At 46.4% G+C, this 23,288-nt stretch overlaps 1 protein-coding gene across 4 annotated transcripts in view; it reads left to right on the top strand.

Annotated features, from left to right (window-relative positions):
* Nucleotides 1-23,288, top strand: part of Grik4 (glutamate ionotropic receptor kainate type subunit 4) — a 279,827-nt gene that overhangs the window by 251,064 nt on the left and 5,475 nt on the right. For 3 of the 4 annotated variants that reach the window (XM_076843680.2, XM_076843682.2, XM_076843678.2), the window contains 5 exons: nt 3,012-3,121; nt 5,966-6,139; nt 9,409-9,574; nt 10,923-11,148; nt 15,091-15,219. In XM_076843680.2, coding sequence (XP_076699795.1) covers nt 3,012-3,121; nt 5,966-6,139; nt 9,409-9,574; nt 10,923-11,148; nt 15,091-15,219 — 805 coding nt within the window. The remainder of the gene's footprint in view (nt 1-3,011; nt 3,122-5,965; nt 6,140-9,408; nt 9,575-10,922; nt 11,149-15,090; nt 15,220-23,288) is intronic. The other variant, XM_076843681.2, reaches the window with a different exon arrangement.

Here is a 23,288-nt window from a genome sequence, read left to right as displayed (position 1 = left end):
ATCTATATAAAACACCACTTATCTACCTCCAAAGTGGTTGTATTCACCAGAAGGAACTAGCCCAACTTGTAGTCAGCAGTTATATTGATTGTAGAAATCAATACAAATGTCTATAAATACAACAGAGTCACAGTAAACGATGATGAGTATAAATAAATAACACGACTACTTCAAGGGGTTCAGATAAAATAGGCTGGGATTCTGCTGGCACTGGGGGAAGGTGTGGGATTAATTAGGGAGTTTATTGGAACAAGTTGCAAAATTAAAAGGAGAGAAATATTTGATACATCTGCCATTTGAATGAAAAGAGTATGGCACAGCTTGATGAACGAGAACTAGAGAACTTGAAGCCATCACCAGTTGTTGGAGCACGGCACTTAACCTCCCTGGGACTCAGTTCTTCCATCTGTCAGTATGGAAAATTGGGTGTTGAAATCAAGAAAACATAGGGAAGCATTTTTTAGTTCTTCAGAAGAAAAGCATCACCATCATAAATCCTTGGGGTTCAGAAAAAACTATTATTTGGAAGAAATGCCTATGACATGTGACATCTGATTGCTCCAAGTGCTGGTAACTCAGGTGTCCTTTGAGAAGGATGCAATCTAAATCACCGCATAGAAAAAAAAAAAAAATGGTAGGATTCAGAGTCCTGCAAGAAGCGCACTTCTCTTTGGCATCATCTCAATGGCCTGAGCCAAGGCTGTAACAACCCCAGACCCAAATCTCAAATGACCTCCCAGTCCTTCCTCTTCTGGTTGGCGTCAGACAATCACATGTGGAATCAGATGTTGCCTTGCCAACAGGACTGATACGTTCCTGGCGGAGCTGTGTTTGTGTCTTGGTCCTTGTTTGTGTGATGTTCTGTTTTATAACTTTAGTCTCCAAGATTTTTTCTCACGGCTGTGCATCATTCCTTATCACCCATAACCAAATATGGCAGCTTTAAATAGTGTTGTCATTTTCCTCAATTTCACCCATTGTGATATAATCAGGTATAGATTTCTGACATTGAGCATCTAATGGGGTTTCAGATTCAGAAAACAACAATAAAAGATGTTTTTTTTTTTTTCTTTTTCTTCCTGGATATTTCTCAACTGAGAGATACAAAGTGAAATAGTCCTGAGTGACAGGGAACATGGGATTCACACACATTTGCCCAAAGAAAGTCTGGGGTTAAGAGGGACCCCAGGAGTAGCCCAGCTAGTGATTTCTGCTGCAGTAGGAGCTCAGACAGGAACAGACCCTTTGTCCCCTTCCAGACTCTGCCTATGCCTCCTGTACTGTCTGTGTTTTTCTGTGCCTGACACTGGCTTTTGGGATGATGAAGAAGACACAGCCCATGATGGACACCAGAATGACCAAGCAGGGACCTTGATTCTGCTGCTCTTGAGTCCCTGACTTTCTGTTAGAGGATTATGTAATGGTGGGATCAGACATGCTCACGTGATCTTCTCCCCATTCCTCTCCTATTCCCTTCCCTTAGTTAGTGGGGCTTGTCCCTCAAATTGTTTCATTTTCCCAGTAGATGACCTGAGTGGCCTGTGCATGCACTACAAGGAAGATAATTGCAATTTCCTCCAAAGGGCTGTTCTCTGGCCTAAGCCATACTGTGATAGAAAACCAGTTTGAGAAAGACCACCTGAGATGTCCCTGTCGCATTGCTAAAAGGCCACAAAACCCAAGAAAGGCTGCCCCATTGGCAAGGATGAGTTATTGATGTCTTCTCTGTACCCCCTCTGGTCTGTTGTCCCAAAGGATAAAGTAAACTGTTCCTGAGTTGATTCAGGAACGTGCCCACTGGCACTCTGAAAAGGAATGAAAAACCATCCACAAGAGAAGGTGAAAATCACCCATGACTGGGGCTGTGTAAAGACAGAAGAATCGTGCACAACTGTCTTCCACCTGCCACACATGTGACTAAGGGGACAAATATTGTCACTTGGAGTTTCTCAGCTTCTTCTGGCCTCTTGTGAATAATGCAAGCTTTGAGAGCTGGTTGAGTTCGGCTCAGTATTGGCATAGATGGTTCCCATTTGCTTCAGAGGACCCCAGGGTAAAAATGACACACCTGGATATTGATGGTAGGTTGTTACCACGACAGATATGATCTTGAGGTTGAAAGCTCACCTGTTCATAGAATACCTGAGCTTAACACTGATTTCCGTTCCTATCTGCGGACTGACATCCCGGACTCCTGAGATCATGAAAGCATAGCATTTTCCATTTAGAATGGTCCTTAGGGGACATCTAGTCCAGTGGTTTCATAGTAAATGGAAGAAGCAAGCCTGGCACAGGATCAAGTCATCAGGTAGGAGCTGGAGACGACACGCGTCTACAGTGGCAGCACCGTTCAGCTCCAGTGCTGCTAGATCTCCCGTGTTGTTTGTTCTTAGATATGTGAAATCTAGCTATTTACGTGAAATCTCCTAATCGTTTAATACTGGCAACTAATACAAAATGAAACACTGCTAGGTCAACAAATAAGCAAACAAGTCCGCGGGCTATATGTGGTTCATAGGCCACCAGTGAGTTGGTTCTGATCTATCCCAGCTCCAGCTGCGTCCAGAGACCATCAGGGGCTTGCCCAAGGCCACACAGCTAAAGGCAAGGCAGACAGCTTAACTCCATTCTTTTTATTCCAGTTTGTTTTCTTGCAAAAAATGTCAGGGAGCTGGCATTCAGTTTTCATTTCTGCCCACAGGTGCTGCCTGAGCCAGTGCACACTGGCAGTAGTGAGTGGCACTGGGGGGCTGGTCCACTCTCCTGGTACAAAGCGTAAAAAGTGATATGCTCAAGCTGTTGTTCTGTTTCGTCTGCTGAATTTAGAGTGGGAGGTGTTCTGGAGAGGCCCCCACTAATCCTTTATCCTACTGTATCATTTAAACTAATCACCCAGAACCCAAAGAAATTTGGGGCCAAACCTACACACGCCATACCCTCTGCCCTGCCCTGCCCAAGGGCCATTTTGACTGAATGTGTATGGTGAATCTTGTTTTCATCTCCATTTCTAGGGACGCAGACCCGGCTATTTCTCCTTCCTGGACCCCTTTTCTCCCGGTGTCTGGCTCTTCATGCTCCTAGCCTATCTGGCTGTCAGCTGTGTCCTCTTCCTCGTGGCTCGGTACTATCCGTTCCCCTTCCCTGTCCTCACACCGCCACCTCGTGTCCACCTCTGGAAACTGCATGGGGTGGGGGGTTGGGAGGAGGAGATGGGTGGTTAAGAGGACCTTGTTGCCAAACTAGGGGACTGGGAGAGGGACTCGGGGCCTGAACTGCTCTCTGCCCAGCTGTAGACCTCCCACTACCCACCCATCCATCTTCGTGTGTGTTCCCTGACTTGCACAGTGCAGACAGGTGAGCTTGTCTGGATTTGTTTCTGCACCCCTGACTCTTGTCCCCTCCTGCTGTCTGGTCTGGTCTCTGGCCCCCTGCTTGTGTAGGAGACTTAGGAAAGGGAGGAGGGGAGAAGGTGGCAGGAAGATCACTCTGATTAAGCACTATGCATTTGGCTGCCCTGACATCAATCCTTGCCAGAATCCGCCACAAAGTGCTGAATGACAAGAAACGGATCCTGCAAATTCAGAGTGGGGGGACTGGAGGCTGCAGTGACATAGGCCAGGGAGAATACTTCCTCTGCACAGAGCCTGAATCTGCCCCTGAAAACACAGCTGTTCTGTTCAATAAGAACCGTAGAGGGTGGCAGGCGCAAGAGGACAGGATGGAGGGAAACATTTGCAGTTAGTGCTGAGTGGAAACAAATGGTTCAGATCAGCAGTTGGGGAGGATAATCCCTCCCCTCTCCTCAGAAGCCAGGGGCTGTCTCTAGCCCTACAGAGAAACCTAAGGGCATCCCAAGCTATGTCCTACTGAGAATGTGCAGAGAGGGTTGTTTCTCTCTGAGCTTACGGCCTGTTGAGCCAGCCTGGGCTTCAGGAGAGCTGAATTATATCCATAAGTGGAACAAGCCCTAGTGGCCCTAGGTCACTCTCTCAAGTGCCCACTGTCTGTTCAGCCTACTGCAATAGAGGGCCACCAAGGACCGTTGGGTGGGAGTGGAGAATAGTCCAGTATGAGCTCCTAGAAATTCGATGGAGGCTCTATTGCAAGTGTCTTTTCAGTGGACTCCTTTGCCTCCATCCCACAGCACTGGGCCACTAGTGTGCATCCCACCTCTGCAGGCTGGAGTCTTCCCCAGGGGTGTGTTTGTTCCCAGGATCAAGGGGAACGTGCTCTTTCCACTTAGGACAGGCGGTTATGGGGTCCTGAGGCCTAAAGAATCTCAGTGTGCTTAACCCCAGCGCAGTTCCCATCCTGCCCAAGATGAGTTGCCTCACCCTATCAGTGCTCTTCCCAGGGAGATAAGGCCATAATTGGGAAAGCCGTCTGGGCCAGAAGATCCAACCCAACAAAGAATGGCCCTGCTTACAGCCTGGCAGAGGCGGCTGAGTTGCTGCTCGGGTGCCACCTACCCCTCTTGGGCCTGTAGGCATTGCCACTGTCAAGTATCTGTTGTCAGTGACAGCTGGCAAGGCGCGGGAGCTCACACACTGTCTGACACTCCGCTCTCCATTTCGCAGCACTGTCTGCTGCCGCCGTTAGGAAGCTGTCGGTGGAGCCAGCGCCGCGCTCTGTGATGCTCTCAGTGACTGAGCCCCTGAGAGCACGCCACAGCTCTCAGGTCACCTCCAGGGCCCTGAAAAGGGTCTTGGGGCTTGGTTACCAGACATGCACACACAAGCCTGCCACACCATGCCAGAGGAAGCTAAAGCTCCCTGAGGGGCTATGGCACCCTTCTTCCTTGCCCCACTCCCACCCACTGACTCCAGGATCCTGCATGGACAAAACATAACAAAAATGTATTAAAGGGCTATCCATAGAGTCTGTCCATACAGCGTAAACATACACACACACACATGTACACACACATGAGCCAGCGCGCGCGCACACACACACACACACACACACACACACACACACGATAAACTAGCCCAGAATATTCTATCCTAAGGTAGTGGTTTGCAAACAGGGTTCTATGGAATGCAAAGGCCCTTGGGACCTACCACAGACTCTGGGGGCAGCCAGAGCTCTGGGGCCCTAATGTTTCTTCATCCAGATCCACTGTACTTTTATTTCTTATATATTGTACTTTTGGGTAAGATTTTAGAGAGAAAATGTTTCAAACCTATAGCTCTCAGGCAGCCATTCCAAAGCCAGCTGATCATCAGAGTTACACAGGGAGCTTTTAAACATTTGAATTCCCCAGTCCCAGTGTCTTAGTATCTCCAGGGCTGGGCCCTGGGAAGCTGCATCTCACAAGTGTGAGCTGGTTATTATCAGTGTAGACTCTGAATTGGAGGGGGTCAGTATCACCCCGGAACTTGCAGATTCTTAGGCCCCACCCACACTTACTGGTTCAGAGGCTGTGGGGTAGGGCCTGGTGATCTGTGTTTAAACAAGCCTCTTGGTGACTCTAATATAAAGTCTGGAGTTTGAGAATGATAGAACTGGGCGAGGGTTTTCAAACCATGGTCCTAGAGGACCTTAAGTTTCCTCCCTGAGCACCATGAGGTGGAGAACAAGCGACTTCCCACACAGCCCAGCCCCTGATACTCTCAGCTTCCAGGCAGGTGCCTGAACTTTTATCTATTTTATATATGAAAGTTCTGCACCAGAATTTATTTGAAGGGAAAAAGGTGTTTAAAAGTATGGCTTTTTTTTTAATTAAAGAAAAAGCATTTGAGAACCACCAACTTAATCCAACTACTCCATTAATTTTTATATTTTTTTATTTTTGGATGGGGAAAAAATCCAAGTCCAGCAAAGGGGAATGACTGGCCCAAGGTGACAAGGCCCAGTCCTGAGGCAGAGAGGTGAGGCCACAATGGAGAGCACCTCCCGCCTCTCCAGCACCCTCCCATCATGCCCGTCCTCCCCCGCACTGGAGTCTGTTCCTTTTCTCCCACAGGTTGACGCCCTACGAGTGGTACAGCCCACACCCATGTGCCCAGGGCCGGTGCAACCTCCTGGTGAACCAGTATTCCCTCGGCAACAGCCTCTGGTTTCCGGTTGGGGGCTTCATGCAGCAGGGCTCCACCATTGCCCCTCGCGCCTTATCCACCCGCTGTGTTAGTGGAGTCTGGTAAGGTCCCAGGATGGGACAGGGCCAGGTCTCAAGGGGTGGTGGGACTCAACAGGAATCTTCAGAGAAGGCTGGCCCCAGCTGCTGGAGGCAGGAACCTTAGCAGCCCCGAGGAGAGTTCAGAAGCCTTGCCTCTTCAGCAGACCCTCGCTGGGAGCTGAGGTCACTTCTGCCAGGTCACAAGGTGGGGAGTGGGGGCCGTGTGCACTCTCACTTCTCTGTTTCCCCTTTCTCTGCCTCTGTGGTCTGGATACAGAGAGGAGCCAAGACTGGAAGGAAGAGAAAACACTTGCTGCCCCACAGCAAAGTAAAGATAACTTCTTGACCTGGCAAAACCTGAGGTTGAAGTGGCTGCGCCAACTAAGGCATATGCAGATTTATGCAAATCTGATGCTGCAGCAGGAAATCCCTGCAGGAGGACGCTGCCACATCATGCCCCCCTTCTCCTGACTTTCTCAGGCTTTGGCCCTGCTCTTACCTCTGGGGCTTGACCCATCCACCTCAGCAAGTGTGGGAAAATGCAGAAATGGACAAATGATTCAATGGGTGGGAAAACCCTTTGAAACTTAAGAATTCTACATGAATCTATGAGACTAATAATTTTTATTAGACTGTTATGGTGGAAATGAAAAATATAGGTATGTGGATTAGAGATGAAAGTTCACAAAATACAAGTCTTGGTCTTCTCTTAAAAATCCACGGCAGGTTTGGCAGTTATCACTTACATGACTTACAGCCTCCGTCTTCTTGCCTCCTTCTTGGCTTGTTTAAGCCAAGGAAAAGGAAAAGTGGTGGTGCTTCCATCCTTGGGTATTGGTGCAGGTCAGACAGAAGTACTGGAGTTGCCTCTGGGGCTGTGTAGTAGCTGGGACCGTCGCCCCTTCCAAACTGGAGTCTTCACTTCCCTTGATAAGTAATAATTGTGGGATTTAAACCTCCTGGGCAAGATCTCACCTATTACCAGACATTGCCAGGAAGTCACTGATTATGTCAGTCTGGAGAACTGGGCCCTTGTCCCCAGGAAGAAGGGATAGTCCTGGCAGGGACAGTCACAGGCTGTCTGGGCGAAGCCGGGGAGATGAGAACTTGTCAGATAGGGATGCTAATTTTCTTCTCTCTGGGCTCCTGCTTCCAGAGAGTTCTCTGCTATTCATACAGGGAGGGTCCCATTGCCCACTTTATCCACCTGTAAACTCCCTTCACCCCACCTCAGGAAATTCCTCTTCCAGACAATTTCAGAGGCCAGAGTCCTATGGGCTTCCCTGCCATAGGCCACCATTCAGTGCTGCCCTACATAGCTGCCCCAGGCGGCTTGGTTACTGTGTTTCAGAGCACATTGGGAAGAGAGCTCAGCACTGAAAGGAAGGTGCCATGAGGGACCCTCATCAGCCTCTCATCCTAAATTGTCAGCGTACCCCTCTGCCTCTCCGAGTTCTTAGTTGTTAAATGAGGGCCTTGGTTGGGTCAGTTCTACGTGGCCTCCTCACCCAGAGCAAGTGAAAGAAAGTGCCTTGTTGCTCACGAGACTGCCAGCTTTACAACTGATGGTGCCCCTCTGACCCGCCAGAGACAGCTCAGGCAGTGGGCTTGCACTGGTCACGTCGGCTCTCTGACCCCTTCCCTAGTGCTCAGGGACCTAAACAGCCGCACGCTGTCCAATGTGGAACAGATGCCAGAGTGCAGCCACGTGGCTGAGGGGACCTGCCAGTCAGCTCTCAACCCAGCCCAGGGCCCGTCGACCCCTAGTTCTCACCAAAGCCACTAAGTAACTGCAGAGCACAGGCTTGTTCCTGGGCATGGTCATGGAAACAGCTTCCCAGAGTGGAAGAGCTGAGGCAGGCCCCGAGACAGCAGGCCTTGAGCTGGGAGGGACACCTAGTAAGGAGGTGGCCCAGTGACTTTCATCCCATATGGAGGCCGAGGGCCTTCCTCTACATTTCTGTCTCCCATCCATCTAGTCTTCAAGGATATGCTACCTCATTTGATCTCACAACTCTGAAGACAGGCAGAGCTGGCATTATTATCCCCAAACATAGTCCGGTCATTGTCTGTTTATCATTAGACAAATGAGCTCAGAGAGGGCCAGTGACTTCCACCACAATCTCACAGGTGCCATGTGACCAGAACAGAAAACCAGTTCACCTCCCTGCAGGTCCAGCATATCGATTTGCTCATTGAGTTGGTGTATGCCCCTATTACTTCACCCCCCCCCCCCACCAGGGAGGCAGCTAGCAGGAGGTCTTGGTGACAGTGGGAAAAGAGACAAGGGAAAATCCATCCAGTGGCTGCTAGCTGCTGGGTCTTGGGGCAACACTGTGCTTTAACTGGTGCTGAGTTCACAATGTGTAAAGGCATTCAGACCCCATTAATTCAGAATCTGTGCTTCTCTAACCTGAACTGGGCATGGATCTATCTTCAAACCTGTTATACACACACAAAGGGATCAGTATGCAGATCTGTACTGTTGACCAGATGGGAAAAGCTTGCTTAACCTACCAACGCGAACAAACTGTCATTAATGACTTTAGTGTATATGCTGCCTTCATTGCAAAATTATTCCAATTATAAATGAGCTCTAGCTACTCAGTACAATAATCTTCTAGTATGGAATAGCATAATTGTTGTAAGACTGTTTCCAGATTCCAACTTTTTTAGCAGTTCAAAGATAATTCCCACCAGTCTGTCTTCATGAAAGATTTTCTGCTATTAAGAGTTATAGAACTGGTTCTAAAATGAGAATTTATCAATGTGTCATTTAGCAAGCTACTTCACTTCTCTGGCCCTCTGTTTCCTCATCTGTAAAACAGAGAAAGGAAATGTGCCTCCCTGAGTTGTAGGGATTCTATAAGGTGGTGGTTGTAGCTCATGGCAGGTGGTCAGTACCTGGAGAGGCACATCTGAAGGTTGACCTCAGCGTGAGGGGCAGGGGAGGTGGCCTGGCTCAGGACTGGCACCCTTTGCTCATTCACTGGCTCATTTCCCATAGCACCCCAACTATCTCATGTGCATGGACTCCATATCTTCTGAATAACGACCAATAATCACCTTCTTTCAGAAATAAGAAAAAAAAAATTGATCGTCTACTTCCAGGCAACATTCACCAACTCAATTCATTTCTCTTGACATCCTATGCTCCGCCTCCTTCCTCTGCCCCCACTAAGCTGAGAGCTTCTGCAGGTCTCTCCTGTGCCATAGCAAGACTGGGTTTAGGGGCCAAGGCTCCCGAGAGTGCCCGGGCAGTGATGACGTCCTGGTCTTTTCCTACGTAGGTGGGCATTCACGCTGATCATCATCTCATCCTACACGGCCAACCTGGCAGCCTTCCTGACTGTGCAGCGCATGGATGTGCCCATTGAGTCAGTGGATGACCTGGCTGACCAGACCGCCATTGAGTATGGCACAATTCACGGAGGCTCCAGCATGACTTTCTTCCAAGTAAACCCCATTTGGTTGCTCACCAGCCTTGGGAATTGGGCAGAATAACGTCGAGATGTTTGTCCACTGGAGATGGAAACATCTCTCCTCATCTCATTATCTCTTTTAAACATCTAATTTGAAGGTCCACATGGGGCTCATTTTTCTTTTGCTCCACAAAATGTCCCCAGAATGGGGTCCCCAAAGGACTTTGGGTTCATACCAGCCCATCCTGAACCATTATACATGCCCTTGAGGTGATCTGAAGCTTATTGTGATGGAACATTTTTAAGATTGTAATAGTTTCATGTTTATTTTATGTGCATTAGGAAAAAATATATATATGCGCTATGAATCAAACCAGTAGTTTTATTTACATCACTGGATAGGATGAGGCATCTTTAAATTTTAAGAAGTAAGTTAGATTTTATGGGTAGCACTTAACCAAAGCAAGATTAAAATATTACACAAATGACTGAAGTTTGAGCAACACTAGATTAAGAAGAACTGGTGTCATCGATCCCAAACTGACAGGCCTCAGATAGGGACCCTCTTGGCTTCTTTTGGGATTCCCTTGCAAAGCTCAGGAGGAGGTGCTGCCACAATATCACGCTGACAGGCAAAACTGATTGATCACCAAGGCTGACAGAACCAGGCCAGACAAAATAGTAGTTTTTATAAGCCTCAAGAGCTCAAGGGAAGCAGATTTCCCCTGGGGCTAATAGGTGTCCAACCAACCTAATATCCAAGAAGTTCATTTTCACATGAAATGAGATCAAGGCCTTCAGTTTTTCTGTTTTTCATACAAGTCTCTGTGCCTGTTGACATAGAGGCCAGAGAAAGCATCATGTAAATGCAGAGTTTGGATAGACCCTCAGAATTCTGTTTTGTTATTATTGGCAAAATAGAAGCTAGTGTTGGCCGTGTGGTTGATAAATTGCTTTAGGGTGGATAAAAAATACCTCACTGGTTTTTCAGGTGGTGTCTCTGTATAAGTCAATGAACCTGAGTTCACCGCCCCAAACTAAGGGATGATGAAGGGATGCAACCAGAGTTTTAATTCTTCTACCAGAAAATGAAAGTAGGCAATAGAAGACCTCTCCAGGGGGTAGATGAGGCAGAACTGAAGATCAAACCAGGAGACAGAATTCACAGTGCCTGGGGACCCTGTTGCTTTCTGATCTTTCTGTAAAGACACAGTCCCTCCTTGGCCACCATTCAGTGATAGCGAACATCTTGAGCTGAGAGATTGAAGGGGAGAGGTGGAGTGGCAGAGGGCCAGCAGTTTAAGGCTTTGATTCCCTCCTTCTTTAAACCCACATTTCCTTTCTCTTTTCCCAATCCTGCTTCTTGCCTGTTCTTTCTCCAGAATTCCCGCTACCAGACCTACCAACGCATGTGGAATTACATGTACTCCAAGCAGCCAAGTGTGTTCGTGAAGAGTACGGAGGAGGGAATCGCCAGGGTGTTGAATTCCAACTACGCCTTCCTGTTGGAGTCCACTATGAATGAGTACTATCGTCAGCGAAACTGCAACCTCACTCAGATCGGGGGCCTGCTGGACACCAAGGGCTATGGGATTGGCATGCCAGTCGGTATGCAGGAGAGACCAGCCTCTGTGGGCAACTTCATCCAGGCAGGGCCAGCATAGCTACAACCACTGACTGCCGTGTTGAATTCAGTAACCCCTGTTTCTAGAGCCAGTTTAACAGTGACTTGAGGTGGGCAGTCTTAAAGCTAAAGAAAGATAAAAGCCAACCCCAATGCTTCCACTAATCAGTGATCAGAGCTCAGCTCTAATTATTAAAGAGCTCGTTGATTGTTTATTTAATTGATTCATTATCAAAGGCTGATTCTAATTATTAAAGGGCATATTGATGCCCTGGGTGGATTCTTTAGGCCTTTTGTTCCTTCTCTCTCTTGCTTCCTGCCCCTTGGCCATTTCTTTGTTGATTGACATCTCCATTAGCAGTAGGAAGAAAGAAGAGATGGGAACACTAGAATTAATTTTTCTATTTGTTAATGTCCCCTGTGAAAGTTTACTGACATGATTGTATGAGATGGCTTTCAAATTACTTGCGGGTTTCACTGATCCATCCATTCCAAGTCCACAAGGGTCATTGAGAACAGGCAGTAAGGCTCTGGTGTTGTTTGCTGACTGGGTGCTGTCCAGCTTTGTTATAGGAGGGTGGAGATGTTTGGCTTCCAGAAAGGTTTCCCAGGTTTTTATGAAGGATACTCACACTTTGGGCCTTCTCCTGCTGATAGTACCTCCACCCAGAAGATAAGGGTAGACATGTTTAAATGCTCTTGTGAATGAGTAGGGATTGGAACATGTTCCCCGAGTGAGTCTGACATGCAGGCTTTCCCCACACGTGCACCACTGAGAGAGTTGCTGCATAGGTTTGTCCTGCACAAAGCATCAGGGGAAGAACTAAGGCCATCAGATCATGTGAGAGCACTGATACCTCCATGCACATCCTTGTGGTTACATGACACGTCCCTTCTATCGATCTTGACCTAACTCAGAGCTCTCTAAATTATAGGATTCTCTTACACCTGGGGAGTGTAATGAGCTTGGTCTTAGAATCAGGCAGACCTGGGAATGCATTCTGGTTTCTGGCCATGGTATCTCAATATATGTTTTTTTAACCTTTCTGAGCCACAGTGATCCCATTCATAAAATTGGCTTCTCATTCCTATTCATGGAATTATTGTGAAGATTAAACTTCATAATTTGGCCAGATACTTTACAGCAGCATGTCACACTCAGCCTGTCTTGGTGAATATTAGTGCCCTTTTCATCTTTCCCATAGTTCCCTATGTTATTTGATAAAAAGAGAAAACTTCTTGAATATGAACCAGAAATCAAGCAAATAAACATAACTAATAATACAGATTACACTCTCAACTCCATAGATTTTAACACTAGCAGTTCTGCAAGCTGGAAGCCTCACTCAGGGAACTCATAAACCTACACGTACTCTATTTATTGTCAGATTTTATTGATGTCTATTAATGTTACAGATTATGGGCCTATTTAAGAAATGTATTGGCTGACATTTTCTTTCAAGATAGTAGAATAAACTACAAAATGAACTTAGGATGCACCTGGTAATAGTCTAGTGATTTAACACATTTAATCCGGGTGTCAGGTGTTTCGAAAGTTTTCATGAAGCCAAGTGCAGTGATACACATCTGTAATCCCAGCAACCTGGGAGGATAAGGTAAGAGGACCACAAGTTTGAGGCCAGCCTCAGCAACTTGGTAAAATCCTGTCAAAAATAAAAAGGGTTGGATATGTAGATCAGTGATTAAGTGTCCCTGGGTTCAATCCTCAATACTGGAAAAATACAAGTTTCCTTGAGAAATTTGAGGTAAAACACCAATTATAGTTGGTGTTTATTATAACTAATATAGTTGAGGTAAAACACCAATTCTAGAAATGTTCATCAATAACCAAGGAAAAAGGAAAAGAAATGCATTTATTTCTTATCTGATCTGAAGCTATTTCACATGTGTTTTTTCACTTAATTGTCCCACCTGAGTGAGGTCGAGTGATTACTCCTGTTATATAGAAGACAGAACTGAGATTCAAAGCAGATGACTTACTTGTCCAAGGTTACAGAACAGGTAGAGAAGCTGGCTTGAATCTAGGATGCTTGTCTTTAAATCCAGTACTTCACTGACCAAACCATGCAGCCAACTGGGACCCATCAACTGGGAAGCGGGGAATAGGTGACAAGGTGTGATGAGGGCTGGTCCGGATTCTCACAGGAGGCTGGAAAGAACATTACATAGTCCATTGGTGAGACAGGCTTTAGGTCCCCTGAGGTTATGCATGTCTGTCATTCTGAAGTGAGAGGTAAGGGCATAACTACAGAATAGCGATGTGGTTGGATCCAGGAAAATTAAGAGAAACAAAATGAAGAACAAGATAGAAAATTTATCAGGTTGTTTTGAGCTAAGTAAGCAACCAAAGAATTAGCAGAATAGCCCTTTCATGTGGTGTGTTTTGAGGCTGGCCTTAAAGTTCCTTGAAAGGGCTTGAAATGCCTTGCCAGGCTGCACACTTGTCTCTAAACCCCACATATTCATTAGCTCCATACACAGACACATCTGTTATGCAACTCATTTGTGAATCCATTCATTGCAGATGTGTTTTAAGCACCTGCTATGCATGAGAACCTACCAATGCTCTCCCAAATTAATTAAATAGACATATTCAATGATGCAGGCATGGTGTGTGTGCCCAAGCATAGTTGTGTCCACAGTAGGGAAGGTTCTACCATGAAGGCTTGTGCAGCCAGAGTCAGAAGAGATCTGGCAGAGTCCCTTGCTTCTCAAAGTGCAGCCCATGACCCAGCAGCCTGGGCATCACCCTGGAGCTTGATGGAAATGCAGAATCTCAGGCCCCCATCCCAGATCTGTTGAATCAGAACCTGCAGTTAACAAAAGCCCAGATGATTCCTATGCACATTAAAACTTGAGAAGCACTCATCTATTTGTTCCAAGTTTATGCCTGAATCCTTCACTATAACCTTTTTCCTCTGCAGCATCTGTTGACATCAGACCTTCATTGAGTTTGGGCAAAGAAACTGGGCAACATACTTGTTTTCCAGTCTCTTGGCAGATTTCTGTTAATGATCTCCAGCCTCCGCCTGTTGTGGGACACTGAGCTTTCCAAGGTTTCATTTAAGCTGTTCTTGTGATTAAACCTTAATTCTAGAACCAAATCTCCTTGACCACATTCCATCAGAAAAATTAAACAAGAATTGCACTAAACAGAAAGAGGCTTTTTGTTTGAGGAGGAAGGGAGCAGCAGGGGGCATGGGGTGGTGAATGAGCCAGAGGGTTCTGGTGCACTTGGTGGGCAGCCAAGGGGATCGGAGGACCCCTGGTGACTGGCTTCTCCACATGGATGGACAAGAGGAGGCATCTGTTACACCCTAGGTGGCTCTCCTGTCACTGGTTGGTGACTGCTCTGAGTGTGCATTAAGTATAATGTAATGACAGTTACAAGTGCCTGAGAAATTAGTTTAAGTAGAAATCAGACAACTGACTGAGAAATTTGTATTCCAGAAGCACAGGCTTGGGCTTCCTAGAGGCAGACGGAAAGCTCTGCATCCAGTTTCCCATGTGTCTGTGGGCAGGTCACTTAACCTGGATAGGCCATCTTTATAATTTAGAAAGTGGGAGTGCCCAGGCAGGGAGGTGGGGTGACAGAGCCACCTGGAAAGCCATTACTTGACCCATACTGGGGTCTTTGGCCATCGGCTGGAAGTGCCAGTCAGTATGGAGGGAACAAAAGTAGAAAAGATGGAGAAGCATGTCTAAAGCCAGAAGGCTCCCCGCTGCTTCCTGCAGAGGAAGAGACAGCGAGAGGGCACAGCCTTTCTGTGGGCAGGCCCACCTGTCTCCCCTGCTGAGGTTCAAGCAGGCAGTGGCCAACAGGTGTGCTGGGAAGGGGAGCAAGCAGAGCGGTGCCTCAGAGGGCACTCATATCCTGTGTCCTGGGCTCTCCTGTGACCCCGCAGGCTCGGTTTTCCGGGACGAGTTTGATCTGGCCATTCTCCAGCTGCAGGAAAACAACCGCCTGGAAATCCTGAAGCGCAAGTGGTGGGAAGGGGGGAAGTGCCCCAAAGAGGAAGATCACAGAGCTAAAGGTATGGACATGCAGGGCCTTCCTCCTGTGACCTAGAGGACCAAGTTTGCTTGTTTCTTGTGTCCAGATTCCAGGAAGCGACTTCTAGGACACAGAGAAAATAATTCTGGGAAGACACCGAGGAGGGCTAGGCTGGGGATGGCTGATCAATCCCATCCCAAGGTCCCCTACCTGCAGGCTCCTGGTATTTCCAGCCCTCAAGTGCTGAAGGCATGGCCTCCACTGTGTCCCCTGACTCTACTCCTCTCGCCCCAGCGTCCAGGCTTCTGCCTGTTCCCCCTTTCCCAGCCTGGCATCTCCACAGTGGATTCTCCACTCCAGTCAGAGTGGTTCTTTTAAAAATGCAAATCAGATTGCAGTATTCCTTTGCACGAACCTTCCACTAGCTTCCCATCTCACTCAAAATGAAATTCAAGCTTTCCATAGCCTCTCCATCTTTCCTTCCCGCTCCCCAAGTCTCTGCACTTGCTTCGGCCCCAGGACAGGCTCGTGTTTCCTGCCCAGCTCCTCGAGGAGGCCTTCCTTGAGAGGTCTTCTCTCCACTCCTACCCTCACCCCATTGTCCCTTTTCAGATCTCATCACTACCTTATACAATGTTTTATGTGTTTCTTTGTTTATTTTCCACCTCCTCCACTAGAATGTAGGTTTCATGAGGCCGGGGTTCGTCTTCTTCACAGGGCTGTCCACAGGGCCCAGCCCATGGAGAGTTTACTGAATGAATGAATGAATGAATGAATGACTATTAAATTGGGTTGAATGGCAAGCAGTCACTGACTAGTGTAGTAAGGGCTGGGGAGGGTCCCTGAGCATCCCGTATTTTCTGTAAAGAATACATATCCTGGTTTGCCTAGGACATTCCTGATGACATCTATTGTACATCATTTAATGCTTGTTAATAATATTTAGATAATTTTTATTCTTGAAGTGTTCTAGTTTGAACAATAAATCATGTGGTCACCCCAGTATCTACTGCAGCCTTGCTAAAATATGCATCAGATTTACCTGTGTGTGCTCTCCCCTTGGAAGGCTGCTGAGGATTAAAATGAACGATAGCATGTGCTTGCCTTTCTGCTCAGCATGAATGATTATTCCTGATGAGACAGTGAGTGAGCGACCATGTGTTTCTAACTGTCTGTACGTGGATCTCTATCTGGCAAGGCAAGGTCTCAAGAATATGGATCTAGGGGCAAGTCATTTGCAATGTAAAGAAAACACTGCCCTTAAAACAACCCAGTAAGGCCACACAGTCCTTGGCTCTTCTTTCCACAAATTGCCAGAGCTGCCCATAGGGAAGGCAGCAGCTACTAGTAGATCCAGGGCATGGGCAGGTGTCATTTGAATCCCAGCTGCACTAGTTGCTAGTCTGTGAGTTTAGTTAAGCACATTAGTTAACACTGATGAGTCCTCATTTCTTTCTTTCTTTTTTAAAAATATATATTTAGTTGTTGATAGACCTTTATTATATATATATATATATATATATATAGAGAGAGAGAGAGAGAGAGAGAGAGAGCGAGCTTAGAACTGAACCCAGCGCCTCACACATGCCAGGTAAGTGCTCTACCACTGAGCTATAACTCCTGCCCCGAGTCCTCGTTTCTATATCTGTGAAATAAACGCAGTAACCAGCTACAGGGTTGTTGTGAAGGTGGAGTGAAATAGCAGGGGGCTTAGCTGTTTTTCAAACAGAAAAGTCCCTGTGTTTTTGTTAATCAGGTGAAATGTAATTTGAAGTCAAAATTAATTTCATTCATAGAAAAATAAAATCATCATTTTTGTAGTTGTTGGCTCTGGAAATTCTTCTCCATTCTGCAGAGGTTCAAGAAGACTGGTCTGACATAGGGTTCAGGGTGGAAGAAGAAGGGAGATAGTGGGATCAAGCCCCCAGGAAAGATGGAAAGCCATGAACAGGAGGCATCTGTCTGCTGCACATGGGGACCAAATGTTCCCTGGCATGGAGAAGAGAACTGAACACATGAAAAGGGATAATCAACAGGGGAAGGCATCCCGCCTAGGTCCCAGTGTTCAGAAGATGACTGGGCCCATCAACCAATTGGCTTGCCTCTCTGCAGCCATCCTTTGGAGCAAGGGGTCGAGCTGAATTAATAAGAGGTAGTGTCCAAGCGTGGTGGGTTTGTCTGGGAGAAGCTGTGCAAATCACCATGAAAGCCAGGCCATGGGCTGCCATTCCAGCTGCAGCAGCTAAGGCCAGTGTCACCCAGTGGCCCTATTTTTGCCATGGTTGGGAGTCCAGGCAAACATTACTTGGAGAGGCTCAAAGTCTTCTTGGACTTGTGAAATTCCGCTTGACGTCCTCCAGGCCAAGCAAGAAGCAGGTGCTATTACTTCTCTCTGGCAAATTAGCCATCAGGCTCACTATGGTGTATAACTCATTACTCAAGAGACTTGGAAAAACAGGACCAGAATGACCCTAAAGATCTCTTCCTTGAAGTTTTGAAATGGCCACCAGGAATCAAGCCCCAGGAACGTTTATTCTCTTGTGTCTTGACGAGAACAGAGAGCTGTAGTTTTAATTTGCTTTCCACAGAAGCTCCTAGGTGATCTTTCTTTTTTATAATTTGAATCAGTTGACTTTCGCATGTGCCTAAAGGAATGAGTCTAATATGGAACAGGCAGAGAGAGATGAGGGTGAAGGGAAGGAGAAGGGGATCTTTTTTTCAGAGACCTCTGAAATTCACAGTGCCTAAAGGCACTTTAGTTTCAATTAAAATGTACCAGACAACACGCTGATGCCTAACATAATTCTTTTCTGCTTTGTTATCCTAATAAAATGCAAGAAATTTAAAAGAAAATGAACTGGTGCTTACCTTACCTCGAATCCTACACTGCAGCTTGAACATCACTGCCAAATTCCAAAGAAGAATCCTAACATTGGGATGCTGCCACCCATCCTGAGCCTTCTTGCCAGGTCTTACTTGGCTCTGATAAGAGCCACCACAACCCTCCCTTCATCTCCCCATCTTATTTTCCCTGCCGATAGCTTGGTGACCAAGTACCTTCATACAACCAACCGAAAAATGCAATAGCAGATCCTGTGGAAGACTAAAGATTACAAAAAGGAGCAGGCTCCATTCCAAGCTGTTCCATTTGCTTCTACCTTGTCTTTTCAAAACAACACTTGTTTTATTTATTTATTTTCTCACCCAGCTCCTATAAAAAGAAATATTGCTAGCCACTCACAGATGCTGTCGTCCCAATTCACGGAGATTGGATTACTGAAGGCTTTGCAGAACAATTGTTAGACAAAAAGGTGGTTGGTGAACTCCAAGGAAATTAAATGCCATTATCTTGAAAAAAAATACAAACTCACAATCAGGCTTCAAAGGAACATAAATATACCACCAGGCTGTGAAAACCAGGGTTCCCTTTCAAGAATGTAAAGGAGGCCGGTGGCATTAACTCACAGAATCCTTAGAGAACAGGAAGTTTGCTGTCTGGCACGGTGGGAACGAAGGCATGAGACATCTCAGCTAAAGTGGGGGCGGGTGATAGGGAGAGGGAGAGTCTGGGGACCCTTCCCTCTCTCTTTCTTCTTAGGGGCCCTGCGTGGCTATCCGGCTTCTCTGGTTTCTCTGGAGAGCGCCAAGGCTGGAAACCTGAATGTGGGAGTTTGATAGTGTCTCAGAAAGATGCTGCAGAGGAAGCCTGTCCTTAATCAAATCAGATTGATTGCTGAGAGTCGGAGAAACTCCAGAAACGTTGCCAGAAAGCTTGATCGGAAACAGGCAAATGGCGGCTCAGAGACTCTGCGGCACAGGAGGGCAGCAATTATAAAGATGACAGCCCACCTTTGTCTGTAAACTGAGCCAAGAGGAAGTCAACAAATCATGAAACATTTGATGTAACGTTCGACAGGATAGAAAGGGGCTTTATAGGCTGAACTTGTAGCTCATTCATAAAACCCTCACCCTTGTCACTCTGGAGGTTCCCAGGAATGAATGCAGTCCCCAGGATACCAGCTTGAGTTCTATGATCACACCCATGCATCCAGATGGATGCTGAGTGCCAGGGAGACTCAGTGTGGCATGAGGACCGAGGGCCTCTCTGGCTTCAGTGTGGACTTGGGCACTTCTATGTGACAACCATGGGCAAGCTTGGGCAACCTCCCTGACTTCTTTACACCTTGGTTTCCTCATTAAGAAAATGAGGGTAAAAGCAGTGCTTATGTCCCAGGGCAGCGGTAAGGACTGCATTAAAACAGCATGGGAACCTTGCTCATGGCAAACACAAAGGTGAGCTTCACATTTATAAGGAACATAAGCATTAGAATCAGATTTGTCTAGAATTCACATCTTAACTAGGAAAACTTAGGTAACTTAAGTTCTCTGAGTTTCCTTTAGAGTGTTTTTAATAACTGAATGAGATAACAAGTGTTTTTAAAAATAAGATACTTGAGCTTGTATTCTGACAAATTGTAAAGTGCCTCTCCAGTAACTTGTGTTTTGATAAGTTGCAAAATTTATCAGATACCTCTCCCGTTCCTCTTCTATTTTGTGGTCCTCTTCCCTACTTTTTTTCCATCACTCTCTCCGGAATCTGGTAAGTCTAGGCAATAGATGTCACTGTGAATGCAAGAAGCAAGTGCAAGCCTATTGTTTGACAATCCTCAGTAGCACCAACGTGATGGGTCACATTGCATTTTCTGGGAAGGTCATATAGGTCACTTGACACAGGGGCATGTGAAGGTGCAGTAAAGTTTGTACAGATGGGACCATATGACATATCTGCAAGGAAGTAGGTGAATGCGGCTCTGAGAAAATGTTTGAAAGCCATATGGACCCAGGAACCCATGTCCAATGCTCTTGTTATAGAGACATTACACAGAGCTTCAGCACCCAGGATGGTGCCCAGCTCATGGAATATCCTTGATAAACATGTGTTGGCTGATGTCAAAGAGCAGATGTACTGTCCCTTGTCTAGGTCAGGACATGAGTCTGTCCACCCCTTGCACATCTGGATTCTCTGCACACCTGGATTCTCTGCACGTGCCTGCACGGCTCCTGTGGCCTCTTGCTCTTTGCCTCTGGGATATGGCCCCCTACCTCCCACCACATTTTTGTTCAAAAGGAGCTTCCCCTCTCAGTCAGATGACCACAGTGCTACCTGGAGTTCTGTGGGGGTTTTAAGGGCTAAGACAGAGTGTACCTGAGTTCAAAGGGTGGTTATTAGCTAGTCAGAAAAAAAGGACAGCAAGTCAGTTGGTGGCAATTTGAATTTCTCTGAATTGTATCCTCTCCCTTCTCTAGTTCTAGAGACAGTGACAGTGATGCATTTGTATTTTCAAACTATTGTTTGTATTTGTGGGCAATTTGACACCAAAGTTAGTATTTAACCAACCTAGAGTTTGCAAGGCGAGTTCGATTCTTTTTCAGCCTGATTGTGGGGCATAAGAGACTCAAGCGTCAGGAGAAAATCCCAGTTTTCAAGCCATCTGTCTGGAGGGCTTGTGTGTGGTTCCATCTGAAGAAAGGAAAGTATGAGTCGACACCATGGCTTCCTGGTCCCTCTTACAGGTGCCCAGGCATCTGTGAGTGCAGTAAGGGCTTCGCAGGCTGGGGGAGCCCACACGGCCCCCTCTGATGAATGGCTGTGTGCTGTGGCAGGTGCTTGACTTCTGGGAGGGTGGCTGATGACAGTGTTAAATGGAGCTGCCGCACTCTCCCAAAGCTCCCTTCCCGCTCCCCGCTCCATCTGTTTCTCAGCTCTCGCTCTGCCAGCGCTCTATTCTTGCTTCCACTTTCCAATAACTTCCTAAAGGCACAAATGGAATAGAAGCCTTACTCCTAGGAGGAGGTCAGTCAGAAATTGGCACACTGGAGCCAACACCCATGATTAATATGCAGGCCCTGAAAGGCAGGAAACTGGGAAAGAAAGACAGGGGACGTTGCAGTGATTCATGGTTCCTACCTGCATCCTGTTGAAACCTCAACTCCTGCAAGAAGTTTGCTCTGGTTGGATCAGAGTTATCCCAGCACAGATCACAGGTCTGTTTATGACCCTCCCCGACTCCTACCCAATACAGAAGGTCCATGTTGCAGACCAATGTTCAATTCCCCTTCAGCCCGCAGCACAGTACAGTATGAGCCATCTGCCTCTGTGGTCAGACAGAAGCCCTCAGTGAGAACTGTCGCATTTTACTATTATCTCAAACAAAACTTAAATAGGCAATGAATACACATCCCTGTGTGGATGGAGGTTTTTGGTATTATAGGCCTCTTCATCTGGAATCTAACTTTTTTTTTTCTGTTCATTCTTTCAACAACCACTGATTGAGCTCTTCATAAGTCCCGTGATTGGGGACTGCAGATTGAACATGGCATTGTTCTTCCCTTAAAGAACTCACAGTCTAATGGAAAACCCAAGGATATAAACTGAAAACTAATTTTTACACATGATCAGAATGAGGCACAATGTATTATTAGTGAAACACAAAAGCAGTGTAACTAAATTAGGTGAGAAATGCACTGGGAGGAGTGGCCCTGGTGTAAGTCTTCAAGGAAAGGCTGAGGTTGGCTAGGTGTGTGTCTGGGGAATGGGGTGGATGCCAGGCAGCCATGCTAACAGGAGCAGAGGAACAGTGATAATGGCTATGGCAAACAGTTGTACTACAGTATTAGATGATTCTCGCGTCAGCTTCTACATTTCAGGAAGATCACTGAGGCAACTATGTGGAGGGTAAAGTTGAAGAGGAGACAGGTCTGAGCCTCTTGCAATCACCTGAATAAGAAAGAGGTGGTGGGCATCTGAAGGAGGGAAGTGGTAGGAGGGGTGGGGAGAAGGTAAGAAGTTGAAACTTATATAGGAGAGGAAAACAGCAGGGCTTGGTAATTACTTGGTGCACGGAGGAGAGGCCAGAGACCAAATGCTGGAAGAGGAGAGAATGTTCCCATAGCAAGGAAAAGAGGTCAGTTGGTAAGACTGGAAGAGAGCAGCAACAATGGCTTCATGAGAAGCCCAGAAGGGAAAGTGTTTGACAGTGTCAAGTTCTAAGATCAGGTCTGGCAAATTTCCAAGAAGTTAGAAACTAAGTGGTGAGGGTGGTTTTAATGGTGCAAGGCAGAATTGCATGGGGTGAGCATCGAATGAGAAGAACAAAAGTAAATTCAGTACGGAATCATCTGCTCTTTCAGATACTGCAGACAGAGCCTAGAGCCTAAAAGCTTTTCTGGTGTCCAAAATTATATTTGAGGACTGAACAAAATGATTGGCTTCCAAATGCAGGGAAAAAACCTGCAAAATTAAATTAAGACATGTTTAATTAAATATCTCCAAAACGGAACATTGTTTCAACTTCATTAATTTTTAAATTTAATATTCATAAAAACTGCGTCACATTTAGAAATAATTTTTGATTTAGATTTTCTCATTTTGCAAATATTCTCTTGTATGCTTAGTGATTGCTGAGAAATCACAGCCAATTGTGAATTAACTGTTACTTGCCCCTCAGTAATATTGGAAGCAAAAAATTTTAATGTATTTTACGCAAGATGTGAGGACATTTCCTTCTACTGCTTTTTATATGAGATGGGATCTTCAAATAGGTTTTAGAGCTTTTAGAATGTCTCAAAATAATGCTGCTATAGAGATCTCTTTTAAAAAGCTTGGCCAGGGCCGCAAGGAAAGGGAAGGTCTTTGAATAGATAGAATTGGAAGGGTCAGGAGGATATTTTTTTCTTTAAGGAGGGAGAAACATAAATGATAAAGAGCTAGTAGGGAGGAGAAGCTTGAAGAGAACCCAGGTAGTGACTAATAAGAGGCTGGGGACATAGCTAGAGCATAGGTGGCAGAATGAGAACCAGAGAAGAAATACCCACTTCCAGAAACAAGAGGAAGGGGAAGCCGTTTGAGGGGTCTCTAGTCCTTTCTCTTTTCTCAGGCAGAACTAACCCCAAATGATGGGGGCAGTTCTAGAATATCCTAACGGTCACTGGTGACCATTTTTAGTATCACTGTTGTCACTTCCTCCTCACTGGGCATCTCTTTCCAGCCTCCCTCCTCAGGGGCTGGCTGGAGAAACTAGTTTATCCAGGATGCACAGAACAGATCCC

This window comes from Callospermophilus lateralis, chromosome 2 (assembly GCF_048772815.1).
Source record: "Callospermophilus lateralis isolate mCalLat2 chromosome 2, mCalLat2.hap1, whole genome shotgun sequence".
Lineage (NCBI taxonomy): Eukaryota > Metazoa > Chordata > Mammalia > Rodentia > Sciuridae > Callospermophilus > Callospermophilus lateralis.
The sequence above is the reverse complement of the archived record's forward strand: the minus strand, read 5'-3'. Positions and strand labels throughout refer to the sequence as shown.